Genomic DNA, 26,297 nt, shown 5'->3' on the forward strand with positions numbered 1-26,297 from the left:
GTCCATATTATTCCTATAATATGTACCTAAAGACAAGGGAAAGCCTTGATATGGAAGCAAGGCGTCAGCGGTTTATGAACAAACAAAATGAAAGTTGGGAAAAGAAACGAAAGCTTCTTACCAAAGTCTTCCCTAGTGGTGCTACTTCTGTCTGATGTGGAAACTTCTTAGGGATCTGTTGTCACGGCTTCTAATGCCCGTGAACAAGGAGGGGCCAATCACTCAGCGATGAGAGCCAATATGCGAGTTGCATGCGAGGGAGTGGTGACCAAATCTGCACGCAATATTGAGCCGGCCATGGGGGCTCTGCTCTTCGCTACAAGCGTACCTCTGGTCAAGCGTCACACCATGCAAATCCAGTTCATATTCTGACGGACGGCGGGCCACCAGCCCGTCAGAAGATGGCGCCAAATGATGCATGGAAAGGTGACGTGCCTTATTTCCGACGTCCCGGTAATGCGCAGAGGCGCCGCCATAGAGGGGTTCGAGCGTGCGCGGCGGGCGAACTGGCTCGGGAGAAACGTGGCCAAACTCACCAGGATATTCGAACGAAATCCATTGCTGATTCGTCAGTCTCGTAGTCTTGTACGCATACACCCACTTCGTTGTGAAGCTCTTCGGCATTTTCTCAATCGTGGCATCGTAGCATCATACAGTATAGTCTTTCGTTGCTTGCAAAGATGAGGCGGCGAGAGCGAGGGTTATCACCCACCTGTGATTCTGCCCTTCGGAGATAGGGGAGAAGAATGATGAGAATGAAGAGGAGCCGGATGTTGGGCCGTGTTGGAGTTAGAGGACGATTGACTTGTTCATTTAGTGAATGTTGGTTGGTCAGTCAACGGACTCCGAGCAGATGAAAGAAAAAGCAAACTGCAGACCCGAACTTTAAATAATGATATCAAGATATGAAGTGGTTGTAAATTTCCCTATATTAATATCCCGTCAACAGGTGTTAGGGCGGCTTAGCTGAAATGTAATATCTCAAGGTAACCCACATACAAATTCGGATGGACAACCCGAAGTTACCCTTGGCCAATTAGCAGAAGTACAAGGTAGAGGGGCTTCTTGGGCATTACATCCAACATAGGTTTCTAAATGATCCCAGAAGAAAAAGAAAGGAAACTAAGCCACCTAGAACGTGATTTAGTAGTCTGTTTGTGATGTGTGCCGCAGGGGGAGCATCTGGACATGGGCCCGGGGAGGAATGTCCATGACAACTGGGAACACGCGAATCCGAGGGCCCACTCGAGAGAGAGAGAGAACGATCCACCAATGATAGGTAGGCGTAGGCCGCACCCTACGCAAGTTCTGATGAAATGCACATGTCTCTTTGGTGCAGGATGGGTCGGGAAAGGTCTCGTTAGTTGCATACAACTGACATCCCAGCTGACGGTTGCCATTGGACGATTGGGCCGGCTGCAGGTGAGGATAAGTCAATCAGCCGGCCAATCCCCGTACGATTAAGAACATGTAGGCAGTGGGCTTTTCGCTGTCCAGCACCGAAGGTAGCGTTACCCTTAACGATTTGTCGCCGGTCAAAGGCAGGCGTGTGTAGGGTGCGGGAGCCTCCGTTCACTTTCAGATCACGGGATCAGAAGAGCCCGGCACTGTGGAAGCCTGTATGCGGGTCCTGGAATTCAATTCTAACGTTGAGGCACAAGCTTCCCAGGTTGATAGCACTCAAAATTGGCCTGTAGTAGCTCTAACCGGATCAAAAAATGCTCTAGTATTTCACCCGGCAACTTCGCTTGTTGGGCAGAAACGACAACCATGCTTTTCCCACACACACTCGGCCTGATCCTTGCGAGGATAAATATTGGTACACTAAGGATGGACGAGGGGAGATTTCGGTGGTCAGACGGAGCGAGAGGCAAAAGAGCAGGGGCGCTTCAGAAGTTGATTCGAGGGTTTTTTGGGCCTGGATGCAACCAGCTCGCCGCAGCAAAGAATAGATCCACCAGGTGTGACGGTCATTTTGCGGCTGTGAGCCATCATCAGGGATGCCAGTTGCCAACTCAACATCTTGTCATGGATCATCTTTCTGGGTCCAATGCTGGGCGTGATTGAGCGGCATCCCCCGACGATCGCTTGTCGTATTGGTGCATTGCCCAGAACAATCAGCCAAAACGGCAAGCACAGAATTGTGCAGGATTTCCCATTCCATATTGGCAATCAGTCGTATTTCGTCATAGTCAATAACGTGAATGGCATCTGGATCCTCAGTGGAGCTTGCATATAATCCCTAAACGGGGATCTACGGCCTTCGACCCGGCCCTCGCTACCAAAAATTGATGCAGAAAGCCAGAAAAAACGTGCCACGTCAGAGTCTCTGAGCTTTGGTGCAGCTGCATGTGGTTCAGCAATATGTGGAATGTGTCACGGTTCGTGTCTGCGGCGAGCGCCGTACATCAATCCGATCCTATCATTTCCGCCAAAAGAAGCAAGTGGATGATGATGAACACACACATGAGCGGGGGCAAATGCAGCATCCCTCTTTGCAGGAGTGAGAGATCAGCTGAACGAAAATGGATCTATCTGGCCTGCATCCCTAATTTTTGGGGTGTGGCACAAGAAATTTGAATTGCGTGGTCCGTGTCCCTGAGCCCGAGTGCCAATGGTAGAGCCTCAGAGTCTCCAGCATTACCACTTAAGTGAGGGCTATTGGCTGAAAGTCACGGACCGGAAAGGTGCGGCAGGGGTGGAAAGACGGCCGAGCCTAAACTTTGATAGACTGGCGAGTAGGGCTCGGCAAGAATAAGACAAGACGACAGGGGCTAATGGTTGCAACCACATGCTGAGACCCAATATGAATATCCATTATTGCCCAAATGCAAGAGACGCAAGAGCCATGAAGACGAGTGAAGGCAATAACTCGGGGTGTGCATGCGTATGCAATCACACAGACAGCAATATCGGATAGATACTTCTGCGGATAAAACATGGCGTTCGGCCAGAATCCCGTGTCAGTGCTCATGATAGATGAGGCATAGAGCCAATCAACAATTGCAGCTGTCGAAAAATCACATCAAGATAGAACAACCGATTGTGGTGGAGTCACAAGTGGCGTGCAGAGTCCCATCACATTCGCGAAGGCAGTAGCTTTTCTCTTGCATGGAGACAGGGTTATCCCTGGGCATGAAAGCCTGATTATTGCATCAATACGACAGCTGGCAAGTACCAGGACCGACTCGGCCATGCAGGATCAGGCATGCAAAACGCAAGAGAATCACAGGAGTGCGAGTCCATGCGAACAGCATCCACATGAAAGCGGGGAGAGGCAGATGGCGACGGCATAATTGCAGTAGTCGAATCTGGAAACTAGAGGATTTGCAGCCATGAATTGAGGGATTTTCGACCCATCGTACATCATCACCATGAGGAGGGAATCGCCACGGCTGAGGGTTGCATGCATCCATGAAGCAACCGGTTGTTCATAGTGGCTCCATTCGAGATACCATGGCCATCGTACCGTCTCCACTGCTTGGAGAACTGCTCACAGCCAACCGGATCAACCGTCAGGCAGGTGCGATGTCAAATCCACAGACTGGAACCACGGATGATAAGCCATCGGGCACTGACAAACGTCGATCAACGGTGGGACGAGGCAAATGTGGGAGAATAATGCCATGGCATAGAAACTTCATCCGAAACATAAATAAGCCCGTCAACGCCCCCATGATGTCGTGAAGTTCTCAATCATCCCTCCAGTTTCATAATTCGAGTCTGAAATCTTCAAGCCAGGCCAATAGATCTTCTTCATAAAAAGGATTCATTCGAAATTTGTTTCAACTTTGTTGAGCTTTCCGGATCGTTTAAAAACTCGGACAAAGGCCGGCCTATCAAATTCGACAAGCGCGGGTGTACTGTCAGGTGCAACCAATAGCAATCCGGCATTCAAGCTGAAACACAGAGGGAGAGGCGTGAGCAAGTGGGTTATGTCGTACTTGCAGATTGAGCAGCACTGACAGATCTGATAGGCATGTGCTTCTACAACCAAAAGAGATTTGCGTGTGGAGACTGGAGCTGGACCAGCTTTGCTCACCGATGCAACTATGAATACCGCACCGGCGAGACATGCGGTATGAGACTCGTCAACATGACCGAGAATGAGAAGACCAACTGTCGTCTCTGTGAAAAGATCGAAACAAAATATCGCAGGCATAGTGCCGAAGTCGACCGTTTGGATCGGTGGAAGCGAGAAGGTGCCACACTTGTGGCCTCAATGGATCGGTCTCACAAACTCATTATGGAGTTGGAGAAGGAGATCCGCTCCCTGCAGCGGGAGCGGGACGACCGAAGGAGCACACTGCTAAGATAGGATTGGCTTGGATTTGTAAAACCGGTGTTCCTTTTGGTTTTTTTGGGGTTTCTTTTTCCTTTCTTTCTTTTTCTGTTGGACAGGTGAACAGCAATTGTGTTGACTTGTTTCAGGTCATTGGTGGCCAATTGTCCTATCATTTTTTTTGTTACCTGTCACTGTTTCTTTAGGGGGATTTGCAGCGAGGTTCATGTTTCACCATTTGTCCGTCACATTAAGTCCGAATCGAGTTTCTGCAAGGTGATGGGAGAACAATATCGCCTTTGAATAGATTGACGAAAAATTTGATTGGTTCGGACTCCATATTGCTTTCTGTCCATAGGCTGTTAAGCTCCCAAAAAAATGTCAATAGGGACTAGCCATGTCATAAGCGCCCTGTTTTCTTGGGTGAGCGGTTCGCTGAGACAGATTGAGTCTCACAGGACAAGGAGTGGCACCTGCTGCAACCGGACAAAAATGCCATTGAGGCCTGACGAACATTAAATGACCATTCAGAATGGAGATAATTTTTGAATTGAGAGCAGTGGTGTCTGGTGTCAGAGCGAGGGCACATAGTGTGGAACTAAATGCCCCTCATCACATCCCCGCACGTGATGATCCCCCTGCTTAGATAACCTAATAAGATGACCTCGGGAACCTGTCACAAAGGAGATAAATCTTAAGTAGGGTCCTAGGGTAGATGGAAAGGAAAGTCGAAGCTGTTCTGCTGGTACATTAGTGTTGTGAGGAGAACACTCAGGGCTAAGGTGGGTTAAGGTGGGTTCCACTTCCCTTGCTATATACCCCCCAGGCCATGGACAACTCCAACATTGCAAATCTTCAACCTAGCTCTAAAACGGTGAGTGTGAGAAATTTAGATAAAATGGCGATAGACTTGATAATTGTTAACGACATGGATGAAAGAGAGGAAGGGAAAAGAGAAGAGATATTCAACCGAAGGCCACAGAACGGCGCGGCTGGGAACTATATATCATGACACTATAATCGGAGAATTTACTTGCGCTGGCTAGAACCTGCATGCCCCTAAGCAACATCCATGTCTCTTCAACCTACGTGTACCTATCTGCTCCAACATCTTCAAGACAAACAGCGTCAAATTGGGATGCAGAACTCAAGGAGAGCGCTGAGACTGGGCCGATGTGCATGCCACGTCACAACAAGAACAACACCAGATGCAGCCATAAACAAAAGCACACGGCATATAAAAGACCAATGTTTTGTTTGGACATGAGGTGATGCTAGGATATTGCAACCGGATGATTATGGTCAAAGTATTGGATTCGAGTATCTGAAATGGAAAAAGAACAAGAGAGGATTTAATCTATTTTATGTCACCAGCCTCGGGCTCATCATCGACCTTGGCCAGCCCTTGTTCCCGGAGAAGGGAATCAATCTCATCTGCAGTCCATAGGTGGTGGTAGATCTTGCCATCCTTGGTCTTGCCCACTGTTGCGAACTCGACTGCGTAAGGTAGAAATGTTAGTTTGACGAAACACAATGTAAAAGCGACACCCAAAAAAACTTACTCTTCTCACTGCTCAGCTTTGTGGAGTCCATAGTCTTGCTCAGCACCTTGACAGCCATAGCACAGGCCTCCTTCAGATCGCAGTCCTCCTTGTAATCTTGCTTGAGGAGACTCTGCGCACTTGCGTTGTTTGCCCCAACGCTCGTCGCTTTCCAGCCTCCGTAATTTCCACTGGGGTTGCTTTGGTACAACTGGAATTGACGAAGGTGGTCGTATCCGGCGTAGATGAAGGAGACACCGAACGGACGGAGACCTCCGTGTTGGGTATATCCTTGCTTCAGATCACACAGCCGACGGACAAGCTGTTCACATGGAATGTCTTCGTTGTACGTAAGGAGGTAGCGTTGGGCGTTCTGGCGAGCATAGTTGATGAGAATGTTGGCATCGGCGTTCATACCCGCAACGGCGCAGATCATGTTACTGGAAAATATTAGCTACTTATCCAAACCTCAAGCACAGTAAATCTGGTTATTTGATTCGAGACGGAAGAGGGGCGAGCGTACTCGTTGATTGTGTAGAGCTTCTCAGCGGAGGTATCCTGCTCCAGCAGCTTGCTGGTCACCTTCCTCTCAGCAGCGAGGACAATTCCATCCTTGGCTAAGACACCAAGTGCTGTGCCGGCGTGAGAAATAGCCTCAAGCGCATATTCAACCTGGTAGAGCCGACCCTCTGGGGAGAAGATGGTAGTCTTTCCAACAGCGTCATAGGTTAGCTGGAGCTGCACAAAAGGAATGACGGTGTGAACAAACTCTCGAATCGTATCTCCGAGACATCGTGTATGAATAAAATAAAGCAACAAAAACTCAGAGATGGGCTAAAAGTAAGGGTTGATTGTGCGAGAGAGGTGGTTCGAGATGGTGAAGGTCGGTGGTGAAGACGTAGAAGCTCCAGGCAACTCGCCCTGGCGCGTCCTCTGTCATCCGCCAAGCTCGGACCACTTCACCACACCAAAGCTTCGTTGCGACGATTTCACCACTTTGACCCGTAAAGGACGGACTACGAGGCCGACTTCCCCATTTCTTTGCATTTCAATTGATTTATCTTGATCGTCATGCTCAGATCAACATACACCGCTCCTCCCCCTTTGCCTTCGGGGTGGACACAACACCGAGCCCCCACGGGTTAGTCTTGCGCTGGGTCCGAGTAAAAAGTTTTGGCCATTCTAACTTTTAACCCAGGTCATTTGTACTATTATAATTCTTCAACAAAACAATCGACATATACCCGCCCTCAAGAAACAGCCCCTCAGCCTATTCAGGCCGCCCCCGAAACCCTAGAAGCAACATACAATCCCGATACGCTACCTCCGTTTTCTTCAACTCCCTATGGGCCGACAGGATTTGGCACTGGGCCAGGGCAATTTGCCCCACCACAAAACTTTCGCGGCCGCGGAGGATTCCGCGGTGGGAGAGGTTATCATGATCGTGGACGGAGAGAACCCGAAGATCGACCAAAAGCAAAGCATCCTATTCCGGACTGCGCCCCGTGGCTACTAGTAAAGACCAAGCTTGGGAGGAGATTCGTGCACAATCCAGAAACAAACGAAAGTTTCTGGAAATTTCCAGAGCAAGTTTTGAAGGGCGTGGTCGAATTTGATCGCCTCGAGCGTGAGAAGAAGGAAAGAAAAGAACGGGGAGAGCCCGAGGTGCCAGCCAAAAAGGAATCGCCCACACCACAGGATGGTGGTATCGAGCCCCAGCCGACACCGCAAGAAGCGGAACGCGCAGACTATGACTCCGAATATGAAGAGGTCGAGGTTACAGACAGCGAGGGAGAAGAGGGCCAACCATCAAAGCGTGCACGAGCTGAAAGTGAGGGCGCTAAGGATCAGCCCCTAGAGTTCAACGAAGAAGACATGGCGTACCAACTAGCGGCCATGGGTGAAGACTACGGACTGGACCCTGGGGAATATGGTGAGGTCGGGGAAGAAGATTGGGAAGAGGGTGCAGAGGGCCTGCCGCTGACAGAGGCCGATGCTGAGGCCCTCTTCCGCGACTTGCTGGATGACTTCAGAATCAACCCATTTACGACATGGGAAAACGTCATTGAAGAAGGCCGCATCATTGAAGATACCCGGTATACCGCACCCTCGAACATGAAGACTCGACGAGAGATCTTTTCCAATTGGAGCCGGGACCGAATCCAATATGTGAAAGAGCAGAAAGCGAAGCAGGAGAAGACCGACCCACGCATTAGATATCTGGCATTTTTGCAAGAGCATGCCACTCCAAAGCTTTACTGGCCGGAGTTCAAGCGCAAGTACAGGAAAGAACCTGAAATGAAGGACTCTCAACTTGGAGACAAAGACCGCGAGAAGTTCTACCGGGACCACATCTCGCGTCTCAAGCAACCCGAAAGCACTCGCAAGTCAGATCTGTCGGCGCTGCTCAAATCTGTTCCTTTGGACTTGTTGCATCGGTCGTCGAACTTGGAAGCTCTGCCCGCCATGATCATCACCGATATTCGTTATATCGGACTCACTCCCGAGGTTCGAACCCCGTTGATTGAGGCATATATATCTACTCTTCCTCCGGCGCCGGAGGTACAGATGACGGCAGAAGAGCTAGAAGAAGTCGACCGAAAACGTGTCGAACGGGAGAAACGCGAGAGGGCCCTTGCAGATCGGGAGAAGCGGGTGGAAGACGAGAAGCGGAGGCAGCGAGGAGATCTTCTACGTGGCAAGCATCTCCTCCGAGAAGGTGAGGCCGAGATTGAACAAGCAATGCGCGTCAACAAGGACGGACTAATGAGCTACATGGATGTTGATCAGGGGGCAGATGAGGAACAGAAGCCGAGTCAATAATAGTGGGTCACTGAATATTACATATCACTTTTGTCGAGATAAGGACAGCCGAGCTCATATTGTACATCAAGAGGCAATTTGCTTCTACCAATGCCATTCGGTTCCTGAGGGTATCACTGTAGATGAGGGAAATCACTTCCCTGCACGTAGACGATTCGTCATTTCACCATCGATCCAATCATTTAAATCTCCAATCATCCCAATCCTCATCGTCATCGTCTTCACTCTCGCTCTCAACCTGCTCCGCTGTGGCAGATCCCATCGGCTCGTCCTGTGTTTGATCTTCGGCGCGGGCTTTGCGCAGCTCCTCGCGTTTTTGTTTGAGCCTTCGCACCCGCTCCTCCAGCTGATCCATCTCGTCGAACTCTTCCTCCAAAAGGCGTGCGGCATCCTCTCTCTCCCCTGCCAGCTGTTCCTCACGGGTGCGGACAGTCGATGCCTTCGCTCTCTCTTCCTGCGCAGCGATTTCTGCAGCTGTCATTGGTGCCGCGGATATCGTAGCCTCGGCTGTAACAGCGGCCGGTGCATGTGGCTCATCAGATTGCTCGGCGACCTCGCGTTCAAATGCTGCCCATGCTTCTTCGTCAATAGGCGTGGACGGCTCTTGGGGCGGCTGCGTAGTTGGTTCTGCTGCAAGGTGTGCGGTTGGCTCAACAATCCCTTGCTCGTTGTCGAGTGGAAGTTCCGGGCCAGCGACATCATCCTCAACTTGCTCCGAACCTTCATCCTCTGTGATTTGCTCGGTGCTGGTTACGCCAGAGGTAGACTGAAATGTGTCTAGTTCTGCAGCGCGGATCTTCTTTCGCATCACTCCATCTCCACTGTCAACCTTGCGCTTTTTGGTGACCCGGTTCCCTGTCGTATTTGGTTGAGATGTGCCCTTGCGAGAAGCTAATTCACTGCGGAGTAGCGATCGGACGTCGGCCATGTTCTCTTGAGTTGTAAGGAGTTCGTATGGTGAAAGATATGGTGGGTGAAATAAGTTGAGAATCAAACTGGCGGGAATAAAAGAGCCTGTGATGAAGAGTGGGGAACCTGGAGAAGCTCAATCTTAAGATTCACCGAAGGGCATTTCGCCGCGAACCTGTGGCTGGTGACAAATAGCACGTGATAATGCCCAGGTGCCACCGGTGAATGACAAAGACGGGAGCCAAGCCAATTACTCATCTCTCTTCTCCTCACATCGCATCGCATCGCACCTCTTTTCTATCTTTTACCATCCTTGTTTTGGCGTTGTTGCTTTCGCCTTTGGATCTTCGAGAAAATACTGCTTCAATCTCAACTGAAAAGATCTAGCGCTTCTTTCCACTACAAAGTGCGTGATTTGGGCTCAACTCACTTCACGCGGCCCCGCTTAGCGCCAAGTGTCGATTTGACGCGCAGCAAGGGATTGCACAGTCCACCCATAACACCCGCTTGAGCGCGTTCCTCGCCACCGCGTGTCAGCCCAAGAAATATTGCGCAGAGACTAGGTCGTTTCTTTTATTCGATCGAGCAAAACTGTGGGCTAGACAGTGACCCTGTTGTGCCGTCTTCTTGTGTATTACATTAGCGCCTTGAGCCCGTAGAGACTTTTGTCAGCCTGGGGTAACACCCAAATTTCGAGCAAGTGAAGATACCTATTATCCTTCCACGCGCTGTAGTACGCGCCGAATCACCATTATCATGGCCGGTAAGCTTTCGTACACCATCACTACACACATTGCTATCCGATCACCTGAAAGTGACAGGGCAACCCCAAGTCTGGGTTGTGGACCAACTACCAGAACACAGCTAACAGCGAAACCAGACGAACCCCGACGCTCCGGCCGAGCCACCAAAGGTCAACACAAGAACCTCGAACTGCCAGATGATCCCGCGAAAAAAGGCAAAAGCAGAAGCCCGAAAGAAAAGAGCGCAAAGTTGTCCGCCGAGCCCACACCTGGTCCCAGTGAACCCGAGGGAGACGAAGAAGAGATCATCCGATGTATCTGCGGTGAATACGAAGAGGAAGAGGACGTGGAGCGCGATATGATCTGCTGTGATCAATGTTCAGCATGGCAACACAACGACTGCATGGGACTCACATTCACGAAAGGCCAAGAACCAGATCAATACTATTGCGAACAATGTCGACCGGAGAACCACACAAACCTCTTGGCAAAGATCAATGCCGGCGAGAGGCCCTGGGAAGAAGTTGCTGAGAAACGTCGCCGAGAGGCGGAGGAGAAGAAGTCCAAGCGGAAAAAGGGCAAGAAGGGAGGCCGTAAAGGAAGACCTAGTGAGAGCCGGACAGATGCTAGCACACCAGCTCGCACAGCGCCATCCACTACACCAGGCCCCAGCGGTTCTCCCGCACCCGCTGTGTCTGCTGTATCTGTCTCAGTCGAACCCGAGAAGAATGGCCATGCTGCTGATTCTCGGCGATCCAGCACCAACAAGCGCAAACTTGAAGAGACAGTCGAGGGAGAAACTGTAAATACTTCCATCCCCCTCCATGACATTCACAATGCTAACTCGTTCATCTGTCAGGGACCGCAAGTCAAACAGCAACGGGTATCCCCGCAGGCTACCCCAGCAGCTATCCCAGAGGCAACTGCACCCCAAATCAAAACAGACACTGCTATTCCCGAGGCACCTGCCATTGGGGCTTTGGAGGGGCTGATGCCTGCTCGCAAGAGTGTGGCCACACACCTAATCAAGTTGTTTGTAGACCAGATTACTGCAGCCCTGAAAGCAGGCTCCTTTACCTTGCGTGCGAATCAGTCAGTGGATGACATGGCACAACAACTCGCTCTATCTATTGAGGATGCCATGTATGAGAGTATCTGCGGACGGTCAGGCGAGCCGAATGAATCATATAAGGCGCAATTACGGTCGATCATGTTCAATGTAAAGAAGAATGCTTCTCTGCGAGATCGTCTGCTCATAGGTAGTCTCTCCCCTAAGTTGTTGTCTCAGATGACGACGGGGGAGATGGCCAGCAAAGAACTACAGCAGAAAGACGCCGAGATCAAGCGCGAAGCAGACAGACATCACACCATCGTCGAGGAGCAAGGTCCTCGGATTCGACGCACCCATAAAGGAGAAGAGTTGATCGAGGATGAACACCATGGCGCGAACGAGTCTGTTTTCTCCCGTGGACCCCGTCGCATTGCTGGAGATGACGGCAGCCCAGCCAACAAAAGCCCGACCAGCCCAGTGGGACCACATCAACCAAAGACAGAGACAGATGGATATGTTCGTGGGCTATCACCTGAGGGTGCTCACCATGACCATGTCTTCCCCGAGGTGGCTCCCACAATCCACGAGCCACTGCCTAGTGGCAGGGTCCAAGCGGATGATGAGATCGATCAGCTCTTGCGCGACGATGAACCTTATTCACCTCCTTATTCACCTAAGGACTTTGACGACGACGGTACCATCTGGCGCGGAAATGTAACGATGCCTCCAATTGGCGAATTCTCCTCGTCCGCGAAGCATGTGGGAGGCGCGGACTTGAGTGGCCGAATCCCATGGAGCCAACTGGCCCCCTCCACGTTGGTTGTTGATGGCCGTATCGATATCAGACGGGCAACTGATTATCTATGCGGCCTTCAGTTCAGCAAATCTACCGATGTGTCTGTGATAGCAATCAGCAGTCCTGATCAGCCCGTGGATCGAGCAGGCTTCGACAAGATGTTTGACTACTTCCATAGTCGTGGGCGCTATGGCGTTATTGGGAAGCACCCGCTGTCCGCCGTCAAAGACACCTACATTGTCCCAATGGATATTGGCACCACGGTAATGCCTGAGTTCATTGAGCTACTGGAAAATATCTCTCTGGAGTCACCCATCACTCAACGCATGCTTCTTACTATTTTCGTCGTCAAGACTGGCGAGTCCAACCCCTCATCTGTCCAGCCGCCATCCCACCAGGCTAGCCAGGAGCCACCCATCTCTGCCAGCCCCTCTGTTGCAGCGGCCACTCCCCAGCAGCCCCAGTTCAGCGCTGGGATTGCGCCAACTCCGCCCTCTCACTTCGGTGGATTTAACCCGAATCCCGCCACGTACGGTCAACAAGCCCCTGTACAGCAAACCCAGGCCACCCCACAACACCAGCCTGCTCTGACCGGCCTCCCCGCCGCGGTGCAAGTCCTTGGCCCGCAAGTTGATGCTCCTGCCATCCAGCAACTTCTGAAAACTGCACCTAATGTGGACATGGCGCAACTGAGTGTCGTTCGCGACATTCTGGCTCGCCAACCTGCTGCCGCTGCTAATTACGATACTTTGATGCAAGCTCTATTCGAGACCCAAGCAAACGGTCATGTGCCCCAGTAGGGTGTGTAATAGAGCTATGCCCATGATAGCCATTCTTTTTCGTGTACAGATTATCCTATGTTGTATTTCCTTTTACAAGACTGCACAATGCTAGTCTGGTGTTCGGGATTGAAGTCCCCAGGGCTGGGAAAAGGTTTTGTTTTATGAAAGTGGAATACCCACCATCAAATGTTTTCAATTTTATGCCTCCTGGTTTTCTACTCGTGAAAATAAAACTGCTTCTAGTAGTATTAGTCTTTCGTAGGGCTGGTTTGGCCGTGTCTCGCATGTGTATGAGTTTTGTCGTAGCCAGATTGCAACCATGATCTACTAAAGTCCTGCCTTTGTAGTCTTTTCCTACTATGACACCAGCAGAAACAATCGAGATATTCCATCATATCAGGGAGGAAAGACAATGTATACTATACACGTTTCTTGTACATATCTAAGGGGCTGTGAGATATCGACAAGGAGAAGCATGAAAAATGAAATGGATATTGAGCACTTATCCTATGACCTCCCTAACCGTCGTCTGAGCATCATACACGAGATAATAAGCAAAAAACGCCTGCGCTATGCAACGGGCCCAGAGCCCAAGCCTCCAAGAACGAAGAACGAAGAGAAGAACGAAGAGACGTTAACGAAAATCACCATCTTCCACCTCCGCGGCGTCGATATCCACCGCCGCCGCCACCACCACCACCGCCGCCGCCATACCGAGGACCACGACCAGCACTGGGGCGACCACCAGAGGTGTAAGGGTTATCATCTTCTTCATGGTGACGAATTGGCGGAGCCCGGCCCTTCAGCTCAATGCTCAGCTTCTTGCAGTTCTTGCGCATGTCTGAGTATCCCATGTGCATCTTTCCGAAGAAGTGATCGGCCAACCGGCGGTCGTTGTCAAGACGAGACAAGTAAGCACCGCAAACGTCGCAGACCTGCAGCTTCTGGTGGCCAGATGGACCAGAGGTATCTTGAAGGTTCTTGAGATCGCGTTCTAGACTTTCCTTCTGGTGTTTGGAGGTGCGGACTTTATGCATTTCACTGAGTGCAAGTGCGACGGAGCCTGTCTCGCCGAGAATCGAGACTTCTTGGAGACCGGAGTTGATCGTGTTGGAAAGATCGGCAATTTGTTTGAGCTATATAAGAAGTTAGTGAAGCCCAATGGAGTCACTCTCATTCGGGATTGAGATAGAAGTAAAGCTAAACATACCAAGTCATTTGTCTGCCGAATCTCATCCGGTGTCTTTTCCAGTCGGCGCTGCGCAGTGTCAATTCGGCGGTCACAGTCGTCAATGTACTTCTGCATGTCGCGCAAGTAATCGAATTCAAACCCCCACTTCGCCTTCTCCGAGGAAGGTGCAGTGTCATATTCGGTCTTTAGGCCTTCACTGTGAACCTTGGGGCAAGGTCCGAGGTCTTGCTTGGTGTTGGTGAACAGGTCGTGCGGGCAGGTGCCAACAATGTAGGAACGGCAAACTTTGTTGTCTGTGATTGCGAGCTGGGAATTGCGACCCTGTGCGCCAGTTCCAATGAGCTGATCAGCTATAGACAGAAGCAATGTTAGCTCAATTTGGAGACTTGTCGGGGTGGGCTAGAGCTTGGAGATTTTGAGAGTCACAAAATGAGCAACATACCTCCCATGAGCTGCTCGAGCAGCTTTCTCTGTTCTGCTGCCATGCTGACGGTGTGTCCAATAAGCTGGAAAGTAAAGGAAAGACGAAATTGTGTCAACGAGCTGATTGGCGGCAAACGATGAAGTCTTCCACTTTTGATGCTTTTGACGCCAAGGAAGGCGGTGAGGCTCCACAGTCAACAGACCAGATGGACATCTCACGGATTTTGGAGTTTGGCTTTGATCTTTCCTTCGATGCGGAGCTTCTCGATTGATTTGGTGATTACCTAGGTCTGACTTTCTGGGGCCACAGCCAACATAGGCCCATTGCTTCGCCGACACCCCCTACCAATTGACCGGTAACAACCGCATGGACGAAGACCGAGCTCCGGCAAGCATGAAGTCATGACGGTCCTTTCACTATTCTCATTTCATTTCGTCGCACTCATTCTCTCATTATGGAGCTCATCTGCCTTCGCGTCGTCCGACTATCACGAGCACCTCCTGCTACAACCTCTCCCGCAGTCCTCCTTACTAGCTTCTTTTAACTTCCGAAGCAATACATCACAACAATCATTCGACCAACAACATTTTAGATATTTGCCTCGGGCCCCTGGTCAAATCCTTCAACACGCTCATACAAAAGAATTACACCTCCGATTTACCACGGGAAGATGGGACGCTGAAAGCTGGGGCCCACGGCCATGGAACGGCAGTAAAGAAGGAGGCACTGGTGTCGAGCTTTGGGCGTGGATTGATGCGCCAGGTGATGAAGAGTATGTTTCTCACTGGGAGTATTCATGAGAGGCTCACAATGCTGACTTACCCAGGGCTTTTGCCAAATGGATCACTTTGACGCAGTCCCTCTCTGGTTTGTTCTGCGCCTCGCTGAACTTCGTGGACTCTACCCGGACCACTCGACCGGTAGTTTCTTTTGAACCGGCTGGGGATCACTCAGCTGCCGATCAACTGCACCTTTTGCATGGAACCCTTCCCGGAGAGGTCGTTTGCACAGAGAACTTGACCCCTTTCTTGAAGCTGCTTCCTTGCAAAGGCAAGGCTGGAATCTCCTCACTATTTGACGGGCACAAATTGTTCGATGCCGCATGGCAGAGTATGTCAGTGGATATCCAGCCGGTCTGCTCTGCAGACGGAGAATGTGTGGTTCAGATCGAGCAAACCGTGGACATGGTCTTGGATATTGACCGGTCTAAGCGCTCTCGTTGTGCGTATTCTTCACCGGTATACTCTGTCTTAAGATTGCTAACATAGATATAGCGAACCCAATTCCTCGGCCTGTGTCTAATGAGCAGCTGATTTGTGACACATCCAAGCCTTATAGTTCAGATGACACCTGTTACCCGCTGGAGAAGACAAGCGACAAGGCGTGGAGTCTTACAGAAGTTTTTGGGCGAACCCTGAATGGCGTTTGCCCTCTTACAGATTTCGATGGGTCTAGCGACCAGAGTGTCTGCCTTCGGGTGCCCCACGAACGGGGTGTTTCCATATCTGAGGAGGCCAATGAAATCAAGAAAGATGATGAATTCACGCGCTGTTTCAAATTGGCGCCCTCGGTTCCCTTTGATCTTTCGATTCCACAACAGCCAGTGACCACTGAAGTCCCGTTAGACGAGCCTGTTTTGCATGCAGAGCGAACTATCGTCGGGCACGGCCAGGAGCGCGGTGGAATGCGCATTATCTTTGGCAATCCATCCAATACCAGCGCAGTTGATTTTATTTACTTCGAATCTCTTCCGTGGTTCTTGCGACCATATATACATACTTTGCACGCAACAATCACAGGACACGACGGAGTCCTGCGCGAGGTCCCAGCCTCTGAAATCGTCAAAGAGACGTACTATCGGCCTGCCATTGATCGCGAGCGTGGAACACAATTAGAATTGGCGTTGTCTGTCCCCGCCGCCTCAACTGTCACGTTGACCTATGATTTCGAGAAAGCTATTCTTAGGTACACCGAGTACCCACCAGATGCTAATCGAGGGTTCAACGTTGCACCTGCAGTAATTCGGGTCTTGGATAAGGCCCACAATGCGCCGATCTACATCCGTTCTACAAGTCTGCTGCTTCAACTCCCCACCCCGGATTTCAGCATGCCATACAATGTGATCATTCTCACTAGTACCGTTATTGCACTTGCATTCGGAACTATCTTCAACATCCTGGTTCGACGAGTTGTCTCCCTAGATGAAGCTGCCGCTCTTGGAACGCAGACTTTGAAAGGCCGGATACTGGGGAAACTGGTGGCTATCCGTGATCGACTCCGTGGCAAGGATACCAAAGTCGAGTAGTTAACATTGAATATAATAATCACAATTGCGATATTTAGCATTTTCAAGGCCCCATAAGGTACCTGTAAAAAGCCCAACTTCAGTTCTGTCTTGCTCATTTTCACATAAAACACGAGGACATGTGTGACACTGAGGCCAAAGATGACCGTTGCCACAATCTGCTTTACTTGGCTGGACCCGTTATCCCAAGAGGCCGACCAACGCTTGAACCGGACGCGAACGCTTGTCGGACATGATCTTCCAAATGCAACACATTTTCAATCCCCTTCCAAAATATAGAGTCAATGCGCAGAAGGCCAAGGTGGAGGCAAGGCAGAATCTCAGCCTTCAGGCGCATATCCCGGCGCACTTTGTGTAGACAAGTGACCCATTTATCCGCCTCGCTCTTGTCAGCGGAGCTGGCAGCCATATGCAGGATTTGGAAACAGATGGACGAGAATGCAGTCGCACTCCAGGCCGGCCATAGAGCCTCAAGGTCCTCCGGACGCAGCTCGTGGATAAACTCCGCTGCCGCCGAAATGCATGTTTCTGCTTGAATCCGGGCCTGCTCACGCGCCATTATATACTCGGTCTCATTCAATTTTTCGACAGTTGGCTGCAGAAATGGTCTCAAAATAGCCCTGCAAATACTCAGATGAATATAATGGTAATTCATCTCAAGTGTTCGTTCTAGTCCGATTGGCCTGCCTCGATGTGATGTTCTGAAACCGGCGGATGGTGCAGATACCGGCCTGTACCATGAGAAGAGATCTTTAAGCAGTGGACCAGTCAATGCTATAGTCTTCTCATAATCAGTAGATATGGTATTAACGGCACGAGGAGAACTAATATTGGTGAGTTACGGATAACGACGAGATAATGACGCGCGGATTGACTTACTATAATTGAGTTAGAACACGGTCAAGCAGAGCGTCCAGTTCCGCTCGCTTCATGATTTTCGTCCAAGCCGAAGGGTCAAGTCCACTGACAGAACGATCCTCGTGGCTTGGACTTGTCACTAGCCAGTTATCGTAATGCAGTAAAGGTGGCCGACCAAGGCTCAATGCAAGCCACTTGTCTGTCGAATAGATGAAATAAGACAGACAACGTCGTTGGCCAATTTGCCATGGAGATATTCGCCACAACTTTGGATCCAGATGTAGTCCAAGGGTATGTGCGCAAGCAATAAGAGTGGCGAGTTGAGACCATTTGAAACCACTATCCAATACAATTGGGTTTGGATAAGGTCGAATGGCCAAAAGAAGCAATGTCTGTACAACACAAAGCTTCGGTGCATGTATCTCATGTGGAAGCGCTTTGTTGATAATGTTGTATAGTGCGACAGCTGATGGCTTATCATACGCGAGATCAATGCATAATCTTTCGTCAAATTCAGTGAAAGGCTCAACTATTAGATATACGCTCGCAAGGAGGTATGGCGGGCTGTTGCTGGGGTTTAGTTGGCCTGGGGGACCAAGTATTGGGTAATGTGGTGCGACGATCCTCTCAAATAGGTTAATTAGTCTGAGACCGATATCCCCCGGGACCAAAAATTCGAGTTCCTGCCTCAATTCAACGACTGAAACGTTCTCGCATCCATTTTCCTCCCTGCTGGCAGCAAATATTGAGGGCTTTGACAGTAGAAACTGCGTTGGGTCAGGTCCCGAGGATACGGATTGTATATTGAGATTTTTGAAATGAAAAGCCCCGGATGTGTCGTATTGATAACGACTCATCAGCAAAGGGTCCATGTCGCCACTACTGCCGAGCAATTGTGGTGTCATTACACCTTGAGTATCAAGGCTAATCGATGAGCCATTCTGCTGCACAAGGAACGGTAAAGAAGCGGCCTGTGATGAGCCTCCATCCTCTGAATGACCAGGCTCTGGCAGTCCAGGAGATGGATAGATAAAGCTCCCTGGAGTAAATCCAGTTGACCATGTGCCATCTCCAAAGTCACCAGATAATGATACTCCGGTCTCTTGGAAGAAATCATGAAATCCCTCGGGTGCAGTGGCAGTTGAATGATCTACCCCATCATTATCAATCGACATCAAGATATCGTACTGGACTGAGTCACCAACTGGTGAAACCTCATGCTGCTCTGAGCGTGTGCTTATATCAGCTTGTTGGGGAAGCTGTGGGCTAGCCACCTGGGGGAAAGGCTGTCGTGGCCTTGATGTTGGCTGTAGGAATGTGCATTCTTTCCCATAAAGCGTGCAAAGATAACAGGGAGGTGCTTGATCAATGCGACAGGCTGCCTTTCTAGCCCGACAAGAATCACAAGCGCGGTTTCGTTTACTCATGTACCTACGGGCTCTTCCTGACATCCTTGCATTGAGAAATTTTTCATGAGTGCATGTGTCGGTCGCTAAACCCTGGGGTTCAAGAGGTAGATGTGCACAAAGATGGGGGACACAAGCAATAGCCCCGTATGTCACGTGATTATATATATCTCTTCACAGTTCTGATTCTCTGCCTTCAGCACTACTATGTATCATCTATGGAGTTCTTCCTACGTTAGTGTAATTTATTATAATTCAAGATCATGCGAAGTCTGTGTATAAATAGGGTTGATTTGGCTGGGGCTAGGGGAGAAACAGAAGGAAGTACTCTTGATTTTTTAATCTGTAGGGAGTAGGATATTGATACCCTGAATCTAGCAAACACTCATCCATAAACAATCACCCATGGGATGTGGGATCATCCAACAAGGATTGTACAAAGTAATTGAACTAGGGCGCACTAACCCCAATAGTGGGCCGTGGCTTAGTGCGACATTCGGGAGCGGGGATTTCCTCTCACTTTACTCTTTACTCTTGGGACGACTATGTTGATAATAGATAGCTTCTTGACTCTGCGCCTAGGGGCTGAGGGACCTTTGAAGCTTCTGTAGTTTGGTGGGTGTTATGACCAACTGGTCAGTCACAGGACACAATCCGGCGTCCTATACCTGACTTGTGGGTTAAGATTAGCTAATGTAACCAAGTTTTACCGTTCATTTCAGACACGAAATTACAATTAGAACCGCCCCTATAATAAATGAATCAATGCCCAGCTCATGCCCACCTGGCCAGGCCGAGGCCGTGACTCATGATATGAATAAAACTGTAGGGTTATCGTGCCGATAACCTTGTCCCCGCATCCCCCGGGCCGAACTCGGGAAGTAAAAATGGTTGTCACAAGTTTCTTTTGAACCCTTTTCTTGAATTCAAGACGAATAGCGGTGTATGAATGAGAAAGTAGAGACCCACGAAATTGGGAATTTCTAGTAAACGTATACGCAGGATATTGGAAAAATTCAGCGCGAAACAAAAACAAAGGTTGGATCTACTGTTGAACAATATATCCTGGCATCACAACGTCATCCTTTCAAGGGAAATTAAAGCTTGAGCAAAATAAATTTTTCGCTTGTTGCATTATTTGTACATACTCTCCATTACGCTTCACTCTTGCCAAAGTGCACCTGCCGAAGGATTCGACTGGTATCTTCGATATATACAAAGCTCTGCGAGAGCCCCCGTTCAGGGTGATTGAAGTGCCCGAATGCATGTGGTACGCCAGGGTATCTCTTCATTGTGACCTCATTTCCAGCCCTTTGCATGAGCTGACCATAATACTCTCCTTCATCTCTCTCAAGATCAAACTCTGCTGTGATGATGTGCGCCTTCGCAAGATTTTTGAATGAAGGAGCAAGTACAGGTGTGCAGATCCACTCTTTTGTCAAGATTCTTTCTTGCGTAGCTGGAAAAAGCATTAGTATATACATAAAGGAAATCACAAGAGGGAACAGAGAAAAGGAAGACTTACCATCATCATCACCGAGCCAATACTTTAGGAACCATTGCTCTCTGCCTAGTGGTCCCCACGGGGCATCATGGTATAGCAAGACACTTTCGTATGTACAGGTGGTCTCGTTCAGCTCCCGGGTTCTTAGGCAGTAGCGCATGTCTGTTGCTGGAACTATGATCAACTGAAGTTTCAGATCAATGCCCTCGTCGCGGGCGAAATGCGCCATTACTGCAGTCATTTGACCTCCAGCTGAAAGACCTCCAATAGAAACACTCGATGGATCAACATTGATACTAGAAGCATTGGCGATTGTCTGCCAAAATTGCTTGCGTTAATGAAGTAAGCCTTTAATGGCATTGGGCTTGGTACTTACCCATTTCACGGCATCCCATGAATCATAGATGCTGGTAGGATAGGGAAACTCCGGAGCTAGTCGATAGTCGACATCAATCACTTTAATTTGGGCTTTGTTGCACATGTGCCGGCACCAAGCAGCTTCAGAGTTGAGATTTCCGAGGACCCAACCACCTAGAGTCGACGAACAAGGGTTAGAAAGTCCATGCGGGAGAGCTGAAGTACGGCGCCATCAGTTGCGTACCTCCATGGAAGTTCAAATGAACAGGGAATGGACCTGGGCCTTCCGGCGTATAGACCCTGATCATGATCTTTCCAGCTGGTTGGGAGACTGGGATCTCTATGTCTTCAACATGGAAAACGGATGGACCTTGATGGTAGTCAGTACTTATCTAAGACTCCAATTTAAGGACGTAAGTTCATGAATCTAACTTACCAGGGCATGTTGGGTAGGTGAAGCTGTATGTGGCGGGACTCTTGCGATATTCTTCAAGAGATAACTCGTCAGCTCTGACCATGGAGCTGCCGTGCTTCTCCCATAGTTCTACCCATTCGGGGTCCAATCCATTCAAGAGCTTGTCTGGTATAGACAAGCGCCCCTTCTTTTCTTCAACCACGACTGTTGTTTGTGTACAAGCCATTGTTATGTGTCAAAGCAACGATTGGGTTAGCGATAAAGAGAAATTGAGAAGGTAAAAAGATGTTCAATGGTCAATCTTAAGCGAAGGATCAAAATTAATAAAAAAATATGTGGCAGTGTTGATAAATTTAGTCACCTATCCTTTGATACGCCTTGGATATAATTCAGGCCTCTGGTTGGCGGCATCGGCCACATTATCGGCTCCGATCTAAGCGATAGGCATCGGGGCGGGGGAGGTCTTCCTATCTGCGGGGCCCATGTGGGCCATGCACCCCGGATTCATTCCCGATGTCGAACCTTCCACTGACCGAGTTGGTTAAATTAAAACGCCGTTCCTCTGATTTGATATGGCATAGAGAAGTTAATTTTTTCTCACACATCGGTTGACACACCACTTCATATATTTACATCTTGTTTCGCCGAGATGGATTCTGTCTCAGTCGACAACCGGAGAGACTATTCAGAAGAGGACTTGGACAAAGTTGACCAGTCTCCTACCGGTCTCCATGCTGGGCTCCGCCGTATTCCTGACAAATTCCCACGTGTCGCACTACTAATCCTGGTCGTCGAGGTATGTTACCCCACCCACCACGTGTTGATGCCCACTGGTCCACTAACATCCACATGTTAGCTTGGCGAACGGTTCACTTATTTTGGCCTCAGCGGTCCTATGCAAAATTATATCAAGTACGTTTTCATAAACGGGGGGATATTTTCGGTCCCATGTCTAACTTCCTTTTTTCTCTAGTAACCCTTATGATCCTGGTTCCGGTCTCCCTGGCGCACTAGGTAGAGGACAAGCAACCGCGTCGGCTCTTGGAAACTTCTTTAAATTTTGGGCTTACGCCTCTACCATTATCGGCGCAATTGTTGCAGGTAATACATCTCCCAGTGGGACTTTGTAGTATTGTTGCTAATAGTGCACCAGATCAATATGTCGGCAAATTTAAAGCCATCACTATCTCTCTTGGAATTTACATGGTCGGGTTGACCGTCCTGGTTGCCACCGCAACACCAGCTGGTCTTAAGAGTGATGCTGGATTTGGAGGGCTGGTTGCTGCAATGGTTATAATTGGCCTGGGAACAGGTGGAATCAAGGCTAACGTGACTCCCATGTGCGCCGAGCAATACCAAAACGCAGAGCCAGTTTTGAAGACCCTTAAATCGGGAGAGCGTGTGGTGGTTGATCCTGAATTGACCGTGCAGCGACTCTTCATGTGGTTTTACTGGGTTGTCAACGTTGGCGCCCTCTCGCCCTTGATTACAGTCAATGTTGAGGCAAAGCACTCTTTCTGGCTTGCCTACTTGATTCCATTGATGTAAGTTGGGATGTGAGACATGTATTTTACATCCACTAATATCCTCTAGAGCAATCATTCTCTCTGCTATCGTCTTCTTGTCCGGCCAGAAGCGATATGTTAAGACTCCTCCCCAGGGGTCTGCCATTATAGATGCATGCAAGGTCTTGAACATTGTCCGAAAGGAGAAGCATTTTGAAGACGCAAAGCCATCAGCTCTGGAGGCTTCAGGTCGTTTGAGCAGGTATCCATTTGCGTCTTCGCCGCGTTACACGGATGAATACGTCACAGACGTCCGCCGAGGCTTCAGGAGCTGCAGAGTAAGTTAAAACCCAATACCCCCGCACTGAGTTATCCTTACACATATGATAGATGTTCATATTCTTCCCATTCTATTTTGTCTGCTGGGTTCAGATTTGGAACAATCTTATCTCACAAGCTGGACAAATGGCGTTGCATGGAACACCGAACGACCTTCTGCAAAACCTTGACCCCATCGCTTTGTGTATCTTTATCCCACTTCTTGACTGTGAGTATTGACATGACGAAACCAGAGGGAAAAGAACATATGCTGATTAATTTATCTTTAGTGGGAGTTTATCCAGTGCTTCGCAAGTTCAATATCAACTTCAGCCCAGTCCTTCGGATCTTCGCCGGTTTCCTCCTTGTCTCAATCTCCATGGTCTACTCCAGCGTGCTACAGCATTACATTTATATCTCTCCACCAAAAAGCCTACACGTGTGGATTCAAGCCCCTGCGTATATCTTTGTCGCATTCTCCGAAGCCTTTGTTATTGTTACTGGCTTGGAACTTGCTTTCACACATGCCCCGAAAAAGTGAGTCCAATTCCCGTATGATACTGTCGAACTGGAACTAACCACAACTTACTTTAGCCTGCGATCTTTTATTTCCGCACTTTTCTGGCTCATGATTGGAATTGCAGCAGCGATCTGCATTGGTCTAAGCCCAGTGTCGCAAGATCCGTGTATTCTTTGGATGTATGCATCTCTCGCAATTGTGGGTTTCGTGGCAGGATGTCTGTTTTACCTTTGCTTCAGAAACAGTGACTCTCTTGATCTTGTTGATACTGGACTCGTTGAAGGAGTTCCAGTTGAAGCCAATGGGCAACATGTTACACACGTTGCTGATCATGGCAAACACAGCGAAGTATAGAAGTCATCTTTTCAATTAAATAGCCTATATAATCAATCTACTCCCACATATTATTTTTACAGCCGTATTACTTATATCATATGTCTAAGTAGATGTTTATCCGAATAGATAGCTCCTCTAGGTCTCAGCCTTTACAACTCTCCATTCATTGTCGCGTCCACTATGTACTGTGACGTCTCCGTTTTTGTAGATACTTTTCGACATGTTTTGTAACCGGGCAAGATGCTAGAAGTGGAATGTCTATAAATCATGCGTGCAGAAACTTAGTAATTCCAACAAGAGCAACTTGTTTTCCTTTTTAATTTCAATTTCATATGATTATCATATCTTGAAAGATTGCCCCAAATAGGACACCGCAAGTGTGGCAAATATGTCAAAGCCGAAATTTGCGAGATATGTCCTCTTGGTATCCATTTTCTCCACTGCCATGTGCTTTTATCAACCGACCTCAGATATACAACCTTACCTAGGTACCGAAGCTGGAATCACGGGCACCAATCACGATTTATGCCGCCTGGATCCACATCTGAATGCCGCCAATCGGAGTAGCCACAGATCTATCGCCTCCGAGATAGGCGTTTGGTTACTTGTTAATCCCATCTAAATTGATCTAAATTGAATGTTAGACGCGAGATAAGCAATATCAAATTAAATGAGTCAATGTGGAATTATCCTTAGAAATTGAGAAGTTCTGGCTGCTTTTCGTTTAAATTGAAGGGGTCCCAGACCTACTAGACGGATTGACTCTAGTCGTTTGTTTTCTCAACACCGATCTAGCCACAATGAAGAGCGAATCTGTGGTAATTATTGGGTACGTGATCGGGGAAAAAAAAAACTCGCAGTTTACAGATAGGAACTAACATTTTTCATTTGAAGTGCTGGCATCATTGGATTGAACGTTGCCCTGGTGCTTGCGGAGCAAGGGTATGCCAGTCAAACAACCATTATAGCCGAGCACCTCCCTGGTGATACATCTATAAACTATACTTCACCTTGGTAAGCCTACTTGCCTTTGATGGTGCTTGTAAATATTTTTTTATTTCGATGATACTAACACGATCTAGGGCTGGTGCGAACTTCTCTGCTCTTTCTGCAAGCGATAAAAATGCCTTACGATGGGATCAACTCGGGTACAAGCACCTCCTCAAACTTGCTGCGCAAGACGGAATAAATGCCTTAGTTCGGGAAACCCCTTCTACCGAGTACTGGGATGAAATGCCGTCGCGCACGAAGCTCGATTCCATGGCTAGCTATCTGAAGGATGTGAGTCGATTACCAAGAAGTGGTCATTCGCCTGCTCCGATTTAGATTGCTGACATAGACAAACCACAGTACAAAGAGATTCCTCTGCAAGACCTTCCAGCAGGTGTTGCGTGTGGTGTCAAATTCACCACAGTAACCCTCAATGCCCCGATGCATATTCGCTATCTTCTTCAAAGACTGAGACAGCAGTATGGAGTGCGGGTCATCCGCAAAAAGGTTTCAGGTGTCACCTCAGGCTTCCTCAGCAAGGATACGAAGGTTGTATTTAACTGCACCGGTAATGCTGCTCGTACCCTGAAGGGAGTCAAGGACCCTAAGTGCTACCCTACAAGAGGCCAAATTCTACTTGCCAAGGCAACACACATCAACCAAAATGTGATGAGACACGGCAAGGATTATGAGACATACATTATCCCACGACCACACTCGAAGGGGAATATCATTCTCGGTGGATATATGCAGAAGGGAGTCGGGTGAGTCAAATGGATCCAAAGGGTTTCTGTTATTTTCGCAATGTGCTTTGAAGACTAATTGTTATAGCTTGCCTGATACACTTGGGGATGAGACTGAGTCTATATTGTCCCGGACTAAGGCAATGTTACCTGAGCTCGAGTCGCCCGACACAGAGATCCTCGCAGCATTTGCAGGCTTGCGTCCATCACGAGAGGGAGGTGCCCGAGTTGACAGTGAAGTCGTGAAGGTCGATGATTCGGACCGAAAGGGCCTCGTTGTTCACAACTACGGCGCTGGAGGAACGGGATTCCAGGCTGGATATGGAATGGCAGTTGACGCGGTTGGATGCGCATTGGGTGAACTCGAAAAACTTCAGGTCATCAAATCATCTCTCTAGGACTAATCTCCCGGGCTGATCAAAATGGTTGGTATAAGATCAGAAGTACTTATTTATGTATTATATTACAATTTCAACTTTTACATTTTTCGGCTTAGT

General features: G+C 49.0%; 13 protein-coding genes across 13 annotated transcripts; 7 read left to right on the forward strand and 6 right to left on the reverse strand.

Annotated features, from left to right (window-relative positions):
• Positions 1–222: 222 nt before the first annotated feature.
• Positions 223–2,022, reverse strand: N7455_009906 (uncharacterized protein; the record flags this gene model as incomplete). The annotated part of the gene is made up of 4 exons (XM_040962070.2): positions 223–531; positions 1,373–1,575; positions 1,649–1,661; positions 1,861–2,022. The coding sequence occupies 4 exons, from the start codon at positions 2,020–2,022 to the stop codon at positions 223–225; spliced, it is 687 nt and encodes a 228-aa protein (XP_040807486.2).
• Positions 2,023–3,456: 1,434 nt separating this feature from the next.
• N7455_009907 (uncharacterized protein) lies at positions 3,457–3,687 on the forward strand (the record flags this gene model as incomplete). Its single annotated transcript, XM_065606324.1, has 1 exon — positions 3,457–3,687. The coding sequence occupies one exon, from the start codon at positions 3,457–3,459 to the stop codon at positions 3,685–3,687; it is 231 nt and encodes a 76-aa protein (XP_065460287.1).
• A 292-nt stretch (positions 3,688–3,979) lies between these two features.
• On the forward strand, positions 3,980–4,318 carry N7455_009908 (uncharacterized protein; the record flags this gene model as incomplete). Its single annotated transcript, XM_040962068.2, has 1 exon — positions 3,980–4,318. The coding sequence occupies one exon, from the start codon at positions 3,980–3,982 to the stop codon at positions 4,316–4,318; it is 339 nt and encodes a 112-aa protein (XP_040807489.2).
• A 1,321-nt stretch (positions 4,319–5,639) lies between these two features.
• Positions 5,640–6,616, reverse strand: pre9 (proteasome core particle subunit alpha 3; the record flags this gene model as incomplete). Its single annotated transcript, XM_040962059.1, has 4 exons — positions 5,640–5,779; positions 5,845–6,263; positions 6,347–6,531; positions 6,593–6,616. The coding sequence occupies 4 exons, from the start codon at positions 6,614–6,616 to the stop codon at positions 5,640–5,642; spliced, it is 768 nt and encodes a 255-aa protein (XP_040807497.1).
• Positions 6,617–6,697: 81 nt separating this feature from the next.
• Positions 6,698–8,646, forward strand: N7455_009910 (uncharacterized protein; the record flags this gene model as incomplete). The annotated part of the gene is made up of 2 exons (XM_040962081.2): positions 6,698–6,827; positions 7,022–8,646. 2 exons carry the CDS (start codon positions 6,698–6,700, stop codon positions 8,644–8,646), a joined length of 1,755 nt encoding a protein of 584 aa, XP_040807501.2.
• A 178-nt stretch (positions 8,647–8,824) lies between these two features.
• N7455_009911 (uncharacterized protein) lies at positions 8,825–9,574 on the reverse strand (the record flags this gene model as incomplete). Its single annotated transcript, XM_040962083.2, has 1 exon — positions 8,825–9,574. The coding sequence occupies one exon, from the start codon at positions 9,572–9,574 to the stop codon at positions 8,825–8,827; it is 750 nt and encodes a 249-aa protein (XP_040807493.2).
• Positions 9,575–10,311: 737 nt separating this feature from the next.
• Positions 10,312–12,945, forward strand: N7455_009912 (uncharacterized protein; the record flags this gene model as incomplete). Its single annotated transcript, XM_065606325.1, has 3 exons — positions 10,312–10,318; positions 10,436–11,100; positions 11,158–12,945. The coding sequence occupies 3 exons, from the start codon at positions 10,312–10,314 to the stop codon at positions 12,943–12,945; spliced, it is 2,460 nt and encodes an 819-aa protein (XP_065460288.1).
• Positions 12,946–13,571: 626 nt separating this feature from the next.
• Positions 13,572–14,604, reverse strand: N7455_009913 (LUC7 domain-containing protein; the record flags this gene model as incomplete). Its single annotated transcript, XM_040962084.1, has 3 exons — positions 13,572–14,063; positions 14,138–14,469; positions 14,562–14,604. 3 exons carry the CDS (start codon positions 14,602–14,604, stop codon positions 13,572–13,574), a joined length of 867 nt encoding a protein of 288 aa, XP_040807477.1.
• Positions 14,605–14,944: 340 nt separating this feature from the next.
• On the forward strand, positions 14,945–16,848 carry gpi16 (GPI-anchored transamidase subunit GPI16; the record flags this gene model as incomplete). Its single annotated transcript, XM_040962076.2, has 3 exons — positions 14,945–15,315; positions 15,370–15,764; positions 15,818–16,848. The coding sequence occupies 3 exons, from the start codon at positions 14,945–14,947 to the stop codon at positions 16,846–16,848; spliced, it is 1,797 nt and encodes a 598-aa protein (XP_040807499.2).
• A 163-nt stretch (positions 16,849–17,011) lies between these two features.
• On the reverse strand, positions 17,012–19,157 carry N7455_009915 (uncharacterized protein; the record flags this gene model as incomplete). The annotated part of the gene is made up of 2 exons (XM_065606326.1): positions 17,012–17,672; positions 17,728–19,157. 2 exons carry the CDS (start codon positions 19,155–19,157, stop codon positions 17,012–17,014), a joined length of 2,091 nt encoding a protein of 696 aa, XP_065460289.1.
• A 1,109-nt stretch (positions 19,158–20,266) lies between these two features.
• On the reverse strand, positions 20,267–21,614 carry N7455_009916 (alpha/beta hydrolase; the record flags this gene model as incomplete). Its single annotated transcript, XM_040962077.2, has 5 exons — positions 20,267–20,571; positions 20,638–20,932; positions 20,993–21,147; positions 21,218–21,343; positions 21,410–21,614. 5 exons carry the CDS (start codon positions 21,612–21,614, stop codon positions 20,267–20,269), a joined length of 1,086 nt encoding a protein of 361 aa, XP_040807494.2.
• A 423-nt stretch (positions 21,615–22,037) lies between these two features.
• On the forward strand, positions 22,038–24,085 carry N7455_009917 (uncharacterized protein; the record flags this gene model as incomplete). The annotated part of the gene is made up of 8 exons (XM_040962075.2): positions 22,038–22,184; positions 22,245–22,300; positions 22,362–22,489; positions 22,542–22,932; positions 22,982–23,231; positions 23,284–23,440; positions 23,502–23,748; positions 23,806–24,085. The coding sequence occupies 8 exons, from the start codon at positions 22,038–22,040 to the stop codon at positions 24,083–24,085; spliced, it is 1,656 nt and encodes a 551-aa protein (XP_040807490.2).
• A 782-nt stretch (positions 24,086–24,867) lies between these two features.
• N7455_009918 (FAD-dependent oxidoreductase) lies at positions 24,868–26,198 on the forward strand (the record flags this gene model as incomplete). Its single annotated transcript, XM_040962058.2, has 5 exons — positions 24,868–24,896; positions 24,962–25,081; positions 25,150–25,348; positions 25,418–25,821; positions 25,889–26,198. 5 exons carry the CDS (start codon positions 24,868–24,870, stop codon positions 26,196–26,198), a joined length of 1,062 nt encoding a protein of 353 aa, XP_040807485.2.
• Positions 26,199–26,297: the final 99 nt, after the last annotated feature.

This window comes from Penicillium solitum (genome assembly GCF_028829755.1).
Source record: "Penicillium solitum strain IBT 25940 chromosome Unknown utg000008l_segment0_segment0, whole genome shotgun sequence".
NCBI lineage: Eukaryota > Fungi > Ascomycota > Eurotiomycetes > Eurotiales > Aspergillaceae > Penicillium > Penicillium solitum.